The sequence below is a fragment of the Perca flavescens genome, chromosome 4, assembly GCF_004354835.1.
Source record: "Perca flavescens isolate YP-PL-M2 chromosome 4, PFLA_1.0, whole genome shotgun sequence".
Lineage (NCBI taxonomy): Eukaryota > Metazoa > Chordata > Actinopteri > Perciformes > Percidae > Perca > Perca flavescens.
Window position 1 is genome coordinate 11,896,792 of NC_041334.1, and position 11,395 is coordinate 11,908,186.

General features: G+C 41.4%; 1 protein-coding gene across 1 annotated transcript; it reads right to left on the bottom strand.

Moving 5' to 3' along the window:
- Positions 1-3,511: 3,511 nt before the first annotated feature.
- On the bottom strand, positions 3,512-10,451 carry abraa (actin binding Rho activating protein a). Its single transcript, XM_028576371.1, has 2 exons — positions 9,375-10,451; positions 3,512-4,027 (listed from the first exon to the last, which is right to left on the bottom strand). Exons 1-2 carry the CDS (start codon positions 10,014-10,016, stop codon positions 3,590-3,592), a joined length of 1,080 nt encoding a protein of 359 aa, XP_028432172.1. The 5' UTR covers positions 10,017-10,451; the 3' UTR covers positions 3,512-3,589.
- Between the last annotated feature and the right edge of the window lie 944 nt (positions 10,452-11,395).

Below are 11,395 nucleotides of genomic sequence, written 5' to 3' on the forward strand. Positions count from 1 at the left end.
CAAGGATTTTTAGCAAGCGTACAAACCTGTAGACTGTTCACAGTGAATAGCCCATAATTCATTGCAACAGTGTCATCCGTATCCCATAAGGACACTGGGGAAGTAAAAGGATAGCGCTACAACCAGGCAGAGCAACGAAGAAGGTAGCGGAGCTAGTTGATAGATTAAACTTTTGCCGTATCCAGTCGGCAAAACTCCGAACACATCTTCCTGTTTAAAGAATGATTTCTGTGCCGTTCTTTGTTCTTTCATCAAAGAAAAGCTTAACTCCATGTCTTCCAGAAGTCCGCTGTTCCCCAGCAGCAGCAGCCATAAGCCCCGCCCACCGACTCTATACACAATGTGATTGTCCTGACCAAAATTTGTTTTTTGCAGCTTGAAAGTCAACGGAGAGTGCCTAGACTCCCCCTGGCTGCCAAATACATTTTCTGCCACTAGGGGGTGTCTAGATTTCTAGGCTACCGTCTTGGTCCTGTTCCAAACAAACTACTCACTCTATTTTGTGGTTGTATATAGGATTTTAGTAGAATTTAAAGGCTAAACTACTATGAAAACAGCTGGGGACCTGCTATTTTAATGTGTCTAGACTTGGTTGTTACTAATTAAGCTGTCAGACAATGGTCAGTATACTTTCCAAGTATGCTAAAACTTGTAGCTTATAGGGCTATGAGGACTCACTGTAGGCTATTGCGGACACTTGACTTTTTCCCGCAAATTCCTTACATAAATAATTCTAAGTTATTGATATGGCAATATATATATATATATATATATATATATATATATATATATATATATATATATATATATACTGTATATATATATATATATATATATATATATATATATATATATACATATACTTATACTGTAAGTCATCCGTTTCACCTCCTCTTTCGACTCTAACCAGCCTCCAGTTTCCAGAGACGATGTTTAGGTGAAATCAATGTGAGTTTCCAATTAGCGTTGAGAAATTGGCAGGCAGAGGGGAGAGGCTAAGATTGCAGGTTTTAAAACATTATCACCTGCCAGGAAAATGACAGAAACACTTTTAATGTCTCATAGAATATTGTTGCGTTATTGTAATTTCCAGTTGTTTCTACTGACAGTTTTTTCAAGATTCCTCCCAAACAATTTGCCCAAAATCTGTCAAATCAAATACTTTGGTATTCATGTAAGACCTGCCCCCACAGACAGATAAACCAACCAGGTGTATCTTTTTGCGCAGTTGAAGGTAAGTGTTCCTGAAGAAAATATGAATATTTTCATCTGTACTTATTTTGTGTGGAGATAACGTTACATGACTTGGATGTGTTACAGTATTCTTTAGTTAGTTGTTACAGCCCATTCGAACTGTAAAGGATGCTTATGTGTTGGGCTTTGGAGAATTTGAATATGTTAAACTTGCTGATGAAATAACCCAGAATCAGAATCAGAAAAGGGTTTATTGTAAGTAACACTTACAAGGAATTTTCCTTGGTGGGTGATGCATACATAAAGATAAACAGACACTGAAGTTGAAGATGAATGTATTATGTTATTTATGTCTTGTTGACATTTGCTTAGTAGCTCAGTATTCCACACTAACCTGTTTAATAAAGGAAAACAGGATACCAGAATTAAAATTTCAGTACTCTGACCACAGCAAAAATGACAACATTTCACATTCTCAATAGTAAATGGGTGTTGGCATGTGTGTTTATGTACAGTACATTACAGTAATCAATATCTGTGCATGATACACCACTCTTCTGTAAGAAGACTCACAGGCTTTCACTTTGAAAGAAGAAAATGTTCAACATTTTGAACACCTCTAAGTTTAATTTTAAACAATGTCAACAGTAAATGTCCTAAATGTTAAGTTAGGGTTAGTGCCCGACGACGTGTCAATTGTGGCGTCCCTGTCGTCCATTAATTATCTGATAATGGACACCTTGAAGGGCATAAACCCAATTATACCATGGTCACTTGCCAAATTAAGACCATTAATTTATATTTTCATGCGTTTTGTAGTAAAAATCTAAAAAAAATTAATTACAATAAGTCTGTTTCCTTGGTAGCACCTGAGGGTTTGACTAATACCTGGAACAATCCTTCCCATCCCATAAGGTTCTTATGCATCCAAACTGCTCCAGTAAATAGGACGGACCTTAGATCCAACTTGGCAACGATAGATATTAGTCCACTCAGCTCATAGAAGCCCGGTGGCTCGGAGAGCTACAAGCCAGACGTTACCCAGCTAACGCTATGCTAGCAAGATTTAAAGTCAATAACGGTTGACAATCACTAAATATAATCTGACAGTATGTTTAACAACAAGACTAGCTAGCTATCCAGCCAAATCAATATCGAGACTTTCACAAACAAATGATCCACCATGTGTACCGTCAGACGGAGCCTGAAGTAGAGAATTAAACAGCGAAAGGGATGAGAGATGGATGTTGCATTGAAGGACTACACTCAGTGTTGGAAAATCACCCTTTAGCGTCTGTGTTGACCACACCAGGCATATACATTTTGTAACCCCAACTATGATGTATTCCCCAGTAAATTTAACTTTTTTAACTCCACCCAAATTTGTTTCCCTAACCCTAACTGAATGGTTTTACCCTGCACGTTGAAAAGTGACGCCAAATTGGTCCTGAACCAGAGCGTCAAAAAGTGACGGCAAGACTCCCGACAAAGTGCGCAGAAAAATGACTCCAAAAGTCCCACTGCGTCTGACTGAGGCGCGAAAAGAGACTTTTTGCACCGGTAAAAAACACCAAAGGCAGCTGGTGAAGCGTCACTTATTTGTCGCGTTGGGAGTGAGAATGTGTTGGCATGGCAGGCATTGTGGTGGATGGTTGCATGTAGGAGCATAGTTGGCAAGACGAGCATGGTTAGCATGCTAAAGATAGCTTCCCTTCATCGGATGACCTGTCAGGTATCTGAGACGAACTAATGAGTCTGGAGTCTGTGTGTGTGTGTGTGTGTGTGTGTGTGTGTGTGTGTGTGTGTGTTTTGTGGCCTCCCTGTGTACGCCACCTGTGTACACTTTTTCTTTTTTACGATGGATTTGTATGTATGTAAATGTATGTACATTTAAACTTTTAGATTTTGTCTTCCATGTTTTTTGTGTGTAATATCTTTAATCATACTGTGTTTTTTTTCTGTCTCTTGCAGACATTCCTCCATTTTTCTTGTGTATATGATGTAGCATTGCGGCTAGCATTGGTAGCATTATTTCTCTTGACGAGCTGATGTGGGAGATGTGCAGGTGGGTTTGCATGTGTTTGTTAATGTTTGTAAGACTACCATTTGAAGTCACTGTTCCATTATTAATGTGACTATTATCGCCACTGTTCATCATATCCCCAACCGGCCCGTCAGGCACCGCCTACTAAGAGCCTGGGTCTGTCCGAGGTTTCTTCCCAAGAGGGAGTTTTTCCTCGCCACTGTCGCGCTGCTTGCTCTTGAGGGACTTATTGTAATTGTTGGGGCTTTGTAAATTATAGAGTGTGGTCTAGACCTACTCTATCTGTAAAGTGTCTCGAGATAACCTGTGTTATGATTTGATACTATAAATAAAATTGAATTGAATCTGTCCTCAGTCCCTCACTGTGATGATGACACCATCGTCCTGTCCTTTCCACAGCATCTCCCCTTCAAAGTCCAGCATCTTGTGTTTGCGGCAGCGCAGCAAGATGCCCACCACCTTATCCGAGATCTTCACGTAGCGGTCAAAGAGCCGGCCGAAGGTAATGATGGTCCTCCCCTCTTTATCCTTAAACCCCATGTCTCTGATAATCCACACCAGCTCCTCCATCTCCCTGTGGATGTGTTTCTGGGCCCTGTCGCCCCTCTCTGCTGTCTTGGAGCCGTCTTTGGGTCGTCCGTAGCCGGAGTCGCCCTTGCGGAGGCGATTGGCCATGGCGTACTCGTAATCAAACTCCTCGCTGAAGGGGTTGAGCTTCTGGCCCTCCATGTGCTGCTCAGACCACTGCTGCCAGCGGCTTTTGATGTCACTCGCAGTGGAAATCTTAATCTGGAGATGAAAAGAGGGTTGTTAGGTTAACATCAGACTGTAAAAGAGCATGTGATCATTTCCATATGAACAAGCAAAGCAAAAGCTTCTTCATTACAGGGGCACATTAACAATTTTACAGTCTACTAGTCACAGTGCAACCCATTCTCATGAACGGGTTCATATGATATCCTACAGAATTTACGGTGGTCGTTGGCTGGTCCAATCACAGTTAAGTTAAGCAGTCTTTACAGTTAAATTTAGCCGAGAAAAGGTTACCGTGAACCGGGTACTGGTCACTGTGAGGTGCCAAACGTTTCAGTGGCCGTTGCCCAACCTCCCTCATCCCCCTCTCCCTCCTCCCCATCCCCCCCGCTCCTCTCCTCCATCGGTATTTTCCTCAGCTTGCCAGGCCTTCAGATCAGTGTCACCATATCTCTTTGGTATTTGCTTTCTAAAAGGTGAAGACTTGTCACGGTGGGACTTTTTTAAAAGACTCTGTGAACCTTTAATGCTTCTGATCACTCTTTTTCTTTTCTCTAATTTGCCTCCATCTTTGGTTCTTGGCATTTGTAACTGTGGCGTTTCCAAAGATCAGCTGTCAATCAAATCGTGTGTCTAGGCATGTGACCAGTGGTGGCAAAGTACTGTACTCAAATAATAATCTGAGGCATCTACCCAAGTACATTTCAGAGGAAAATGTCATACTTTGTATTCCACTACATGTATCCGACAACTATAGCGACAAGTTACTTTTCAGATTAAAATGTCCATTCAATAACTTGATGAAGATTGATTGGTTTGTTTAATGATCTGGTATAATTTAAGACTGCACAAAAAATTTATAAAGCAAAAAAAATAACTGCAGCCTGGAAACATATAGTCTATATCCACAACATTCCGGGATTGCTCCATTGCCAACAGAAATTCCGCCATTTTAAACCATGGTGGATTTGTGAGGACTATGGTTAACTGCTCCTCAGATCTCTGCAAGGTAAATCCAGACAGCTAGCTAGACTATCTGTCCAACCTGAGTTTTCTGTTGCACGACTAAAACAACCTCTGAACGTACACATGTTCCACCAAAACAAGTTCCTTCCCGAGGCTATTTTGCAGAGGCGCCGTTGCTCCATACGGCGCATAGTGCCGCCCAAGACGACCCAAGACGATTGGTTTAACGAAATGCCAATAAACCAGAGCACATTTTTCCCCCATCCCGCAATGCTGTGTGGACTAGCCAGACCCTCCTCCGCAGCACTGTAGAGGAAGGTCTGGTAATGACTAGGAAACACTCAACGACTGTTCACGCATAGAGAGGGCGGTTATAACTTAAATTAGCAACATGCTGGGATCAATCTCAAAATGATGTGTATTTTGATTTGTTGGGTGGTTTTGTAGAATGGTCTTGAAGAAACGTTTAAACAAAGTATAAATACTGTAAAATGCAATTTTAAAAATTTTACAAAAGACATAATTTTGAAAGGTACATAAGTGAGGAAGGAGATCTCACTGATTTCAATAGTGGTTGTTTTTTTTGTTCTTTTCTTTTTTCTTAATAGCTTGATAGAGTATGATGTTAATACGAGTAGTAATTTGGTATTTTTTTTATTCTGTTTAATTTATCTCATTGGATTGTGAAATTGTCTGTGGTAATTACTAGGGGTATGACTTGATTTGCCATTATTTTTTTTTTTGTTATTCTTTTATTCGTTTATTTTTTTTAAATCGTTTGAAATCAATGAATAAAAAGACAAAAAAGTGCACATTGTGGCTGTTATTCTTTTATTCGTTTATTTTTTTTAAATCGTTTGAAATCAATGAATAAAAAGACAAAAAAGTGCACATTGTGGCTGATACTTCTGTGCATTCGCTAAAGTTAAATTGGACAATTATTTATTGATTATTATTCAAATGTTTAAATAATTCTCCATTTTTACTTTTGTTATATTTTGAAGGCAGGACTTGTAATAGTGGTAGAGTATTTTACATTACGGTACAATATTGTATACTTTTACTCAAAGCTGTCAAAACAATATTTTCATACAAATGCCAAAATGTGTAAAAGTGAGAGGTGACCACACAGCTGATTCAGATCCTTTTACTGTCTTTTAGCTCATGTTATGCACCTTTACTGTTTTGGTTCACTCCTGGATATTTTTGTAATGTGTAACCAAGAAGGTGGTGGAGACCAAACTAAAGCTGTTGTTTGTTTGCTTTCCAACATATCTTAAAGACTTCCGGCCAAGAAATCTGCTCTACCGTTAAACCGACCTCTCTCTTTGTTCACGTTATTATTTAACATTCATCAAACCTGTTAAAGTCAGATGGAATTTCCATTACAATATAGATGAATAAAATGAAAGACATAGAATGTCTTTACACTCTGAGGGTTTCTTATTTTTCTCTAAAGTATTTTTGTCCCAGTGTCTGCCTCTCATGTTACTGCCTCTCTCATCCAATGCTCCTTCAACCCCCCACCCTGGCAGTTTCACATGAAGGTCAGTTTGGAAAACATGTTGCAGAGCATGACTATATTCGTTTACATATATTCCATTGCGCTGTGGTCCAGCGTGGTGCTTTCATGAGTTGGCCTGGCTGTCTGCATAGTGACTCCTTAAACAAGTCAAAGGGCCCTCCTGCCGGCTCCTTTGCCTTTTATGGGAGATATTTTTGTATTGGAGTTATGCAACTGTTATGCTGTTTGCTGTCCATGAGGGAGTTAGATTTCTTCAGGTGACATCAAAGGCACCTCTGCTTAAACCGGTTTGTTCACGCTGTGTGACTTGTGTGGGAACATTTTTGCAGTAATTTAGGGTATTTGTCTTCCACTGTGTGTTTGATTTAGGGACAGGAGAAACCTTTGCTGTAGTTGTAGAGAAAGCAGACTGGAGAAAGTGTCTGCGTATAATTCTTGAAAGAAATTATTAAAGGGCAATAATACAACTCTAATCTGCTTATATTAGATCTCATATAACCCTGCCATTAACAACACTGAAATGATTCTCTCACAACCTCTATTGGCGCTTACCCACTGCTAGTACCACCTCTGCTCGGCTCGGCTCAGTTGCGGTGCCCCGTCCTCCATTTTCCATTGCAGATGACCTTTGAAGTCACTGTTCCATTATCTTTAATGTGACTACTATTGCCACTGTTCATCACACCCCCAACCGGCCCCGTCAGACACCGCCTACCAAGAGTCTGGGTCTGCCGAGGTTTCTTCCTAAAAGGGAGTTTTTCCTCGCCACTGTCGCCACAGCCACTGCTAATGCTTGCTCTTGAGGGAATTACTGTAATTGTTGGGGTTTTGGAATTTGTAGAGTGTGGTCTAGACCTACTCTATCTGTAAAGTGTCTCGAGATAATTCTTGTTATCATTTGATACTATAAATAAAATTTAATTGAACTGAAATTGAATTGAATATAGTACCGCCTCATGCGTGAGACGAGCGAGGCTGATCATTAAAGCGATGCCGCAGGAAACTGCCGTGACCCAACGCGACACACACACACACAGAACGTCAAAGGTGTGTTGTTTTTGATTCTCGGCATGCGGCTGTTTGCCAGAAGACAAATTTAGTTTCAAAAGAAGCTGGAGGCAGCAAAAAAAACACCTCTGGCTAAACTATTTAAAAACGGAGGGTTTGTTCAGGACACCCCCCGTCTGTCACTAGCAATGATGACGCAGTGATTAGTGACAATTCTCTCCGACCAATCAGTAGTCAGCAGGTTTTCACGTCACCTTTTGGTATCGCCTCAGCTCGCTTGGAACCTCGACGGAGGTGATACTAAAAGAAGCACCTGTTAGCTCGTGCCAGGGACTTTTTTTCATAATGGAAAACCAAACAAGGCGAGTAGAGTCGAGGCGAGCAGGTGCCATGTAATGGAAAAACGCCATATCTCAAAATCTTAACCTCACGCCTCTGCAGTCAGCCTCATTAACAAGACCCCAGGCCCTCGGTGACACTGACTCTTAACCCCCACCACCCAACAACAAATAAATATCACATATGAGTTTCCTGGTCATATTGATAGCTTGTCTCATATTCACAAATGTAATTTGATGTTTCTAAGTTCCCCATACCATCTCATTTTTCGGGCTGCACCCTCTTGGTTAGTGAGTCAACTAATCTGTTGTTTTGGTCTTAGTCAACTAAGATTTCTTCATTCTTGTTTCATGCTTTTTTCATGCTGAATGACCTATTTCCAAGAAACTTATGAGACATCTCTGGTAAAGACAAGTTTTAAAGCAGGTGCTGTTGCGTGATTCTTTGTGGAGAAACTCGGTTTAATCGGTCGATTAAATAAACTAAGCCATTAGTTAGTCAACGCCATTGTACAAGTGTTAGTCGACAAAGAATTTCTTTAATTGAGGACAGCCCTATACTCGTTTCATTTGAAGGTAATTTAAAGCAAGATTGACATATAATCACCTGTGAAGGTGTTTACCAACAATTGTCTATTTTACAAATCTAGCAGCCATGGAACTATATTATCATCCATTTGGAGTGGGTAAAGTCTCCACTATGTTCACCAGTTGGTAATTTGGTACTGGACAGGCACATTTGTTTTATCACAGGTTTTTGCTGAAAACAGCTGTATCCCATTGCTGAGAACTGGGTTGATTAGAGCACAAAGACTGAAAAATACCAATAGGATGAAAAGAGGCTAAAAAGCTCTGTATAACTGAGGAGTTAGGTTATAATTCTCTGTGGGTTGATCACTGCACGTGGCACCTTCCACATTAGACACATGTGGAAGTTATTGGATCCATTGTTAATATAGGAATATTGATTGTTTGGCAATGTTACATAACCATTTTTAAACTTTAGGGATGCACCGATAAAAAATGTTTGGGTTTCTTTACGCCAACAGCTAAATTTAAATTAATTTAATTTAATTTAAAATTAAAGGTAAATCCCCTTTAGCGTCTGTATGGAACAAACTGGGCAGAGCAGCAGCTCAACCGTAGTTGTAGTTAAGAGCAACAACGGTAGCGAGTAGTATGAAAATCTGTGTAAGGTTGGGGTGGCGGATGGGTCAACCGACACAGGACTTTCACCCAGGAGCCCGGGGTTGTCCCGTTCTTGTCCCACATGTCACTGAAATGTACATTCTGTAACCCCACCCACCATCTTTTCCTAAACCTAAATGTCCCGTTCTTCTGCCGCATGCCAGTTAAACGTACGTCCCGACCCAGAGCGTCAAAAAGTGACGCCAAGAGTCCCGAACAAGCGTGTCTAAATATGACGCCAAAGGAGGGTTTTTTTGCCTAACAAACACCAAAGGCAGCTGACCAAGCGTCGCTTTTTGGGTTATTAAACTTAAACTTTTTCCCATCCATTTATTATCCTTGCGACTAACCACTCTACCTTGGGCCTGTTGGTCTGTTTCTTGGGCTGGATGTCACCGTGCTCATTTTTTGCTTCGCTGTTGTCGCTGAGCCCGGCCTCCTCTCCCAGCCCGCTGTCCTCTGTGTCAACACTGCTGCTCCTTGACCCCAACTTCTTCTCCTGCTGGAGCAAAAGCTTCCTGTCTTGGATGACTCCACCCGCTCCTCCTCCTGCGCCCTGTAGCGCCCTCATCTGGCGCCGGCGCGTCGGTGACTCGTTGCCCAGGAACGGCTTGCACTCCTCAGGACCCGACTCCATCCTGCCTCGGATGGCGTTGACCAAATCGCTGCTGCTGCACTCGCTGCGTTTTGGCTGCACAGACTTGGTCACTGAACCGGTCCGAATCTTACTCCCACCGGCGTTGGCGCCATCAACCGCGAATACACGCGGGGTGACGGTAAGTTTGACGTCATGGTTACGTACTTTTTTGTCTACCTCTTCAACAGATGAAGGCATCCAGCCACTCGGGATGGCGTCCTGCTTGTCGGAGTGTTCACTGGCCCAGCCCTGCCAGCTCTTGGCCAGGTTGGCCACCATAGCGGCGCATTTTATCTTCCGTACTGCCCGTTTGAAAGCCTGAGGCTCCTGTGGTGAAACTATGGTGGTCCCACCACTACTCATTGTCACAGGATACCAGAAGGGACGTGGCAATTACTGGAGTTACTGTGTGTCTTTGGTTTCCAGTCCTGGAAACTCTTTGAATTTCTCAAAAAAAGGCTCTGGTTGTGTTTTGTTAAAAATTCTAGTTGAGTCAATAGAAGAAAAAAAAAACTTTTGTCCGAGCAAATAGTTAGCTTCTGTTGGTTCCAAAATTCCAACTCAAATTTTTAGAAACACCTCACTTGCAAAGATAAACTTGCTGGATGATCATGGACATAAATCCGTTTGCCTCAGCCTTTATAGCCGGAGTGGATCTTCACAGCAAGATCGGGAGCTGTCAGTCGGTCAGTGGGTGAGTTGCTGTTGTGAAGAGTGCAATGGCTTTGGCCTTAATCCTCTGCTGAGGCCCCTCTGGCTCCACACCGGCCTTTAAATAGGGAAGGGTCATGAAGGAAGTGATGTTGCACGGTGTCCTCTTGAGACAGGAAAATCCAGTGTCAACATTCTTTACTGACACATACCCCCCCCCCCCCCCCCCCCCCCCACACACACACACACAGTGACTGAGGAGTGGAATTTCTCCCAATGGGATCCAGGGAACAGGTGCCCAGGGTTTTATAGCGACTGGGTAGTTTCTGTCCTCACACACAAATATGCTGAAACACAAACAGGCCTCCTCTCTGAGTCAGCCTGTTATACATGGGGGCAGTGGTGGAAGACGTATTCAGATCCTTTACTTAACTAAAAGTACTAATACTGTAAAAAATAAAATACTCTGTTACATATAAATGTCCTGCGTTGGAAATGTTACATAAGTAAAAGTATGTAAGTATAGAGAGCTAATCATTTCAGCTGGACTTGTAAGTTGTTATATTGTTGGGTAGTTTAATTTATTTTAAAGCATCTTATTTTATAAACTACATGTGTTTTGTGTGCAAAAATCTTAATTTGTAACTAGTAACTAAAGCTATCAGATGAATGTAGTGGAGTAAAAAGTACAACATTTCCCTCTGAAATGTAGCAAAGCAGAAGAAGAAAGTGGCATGAAAAGAAAAGACTTAGGCTCAACAAATTATGCTTTGATCACTTTATGTGTGTGTGAATTCCTAAACTGTGGGTGACATATGCATCTGGAGTATGTTTCTGAGTTTGCCTGCATGTCTGTTCATTTTTAGCTGGAACTTTTTCTGTCTCTGTGTGTAATTGTGAATATGTGAGTGCGAAATTTGGCTTATGACTCTTGCTAGGACTCTATATTTAACAGAAGTGACTCCATAATGACTTCAAATGTAACTTACTCACTTGTTCTCAGCCCTCATCTGATGTTTTTTATGATGGTTGTTATTGTTTTTTAATTATTTATGTTGCTTGTTTGACTGTATAGTGTTTAATTAGTCATG

What these genes read in the sequence shown, in the direction of transcription:
- abraa (XM_028576371.1), bottom strand. Translation starts at nt 10,016, where the DNA reads ATGAGTAGTGGTGGGACCACCATAGTTTCACCACAGGAGCCTCAGGCT. An exon ending in AACAGACCAACAGGCCCAAG is followed by an intron (nt 4,028 to 9,374) that starts GTAGAGTGGTTA and finishes TTTCATCTCCAG; the next exon opens with ATTAAGATTTCCACTGCGAG.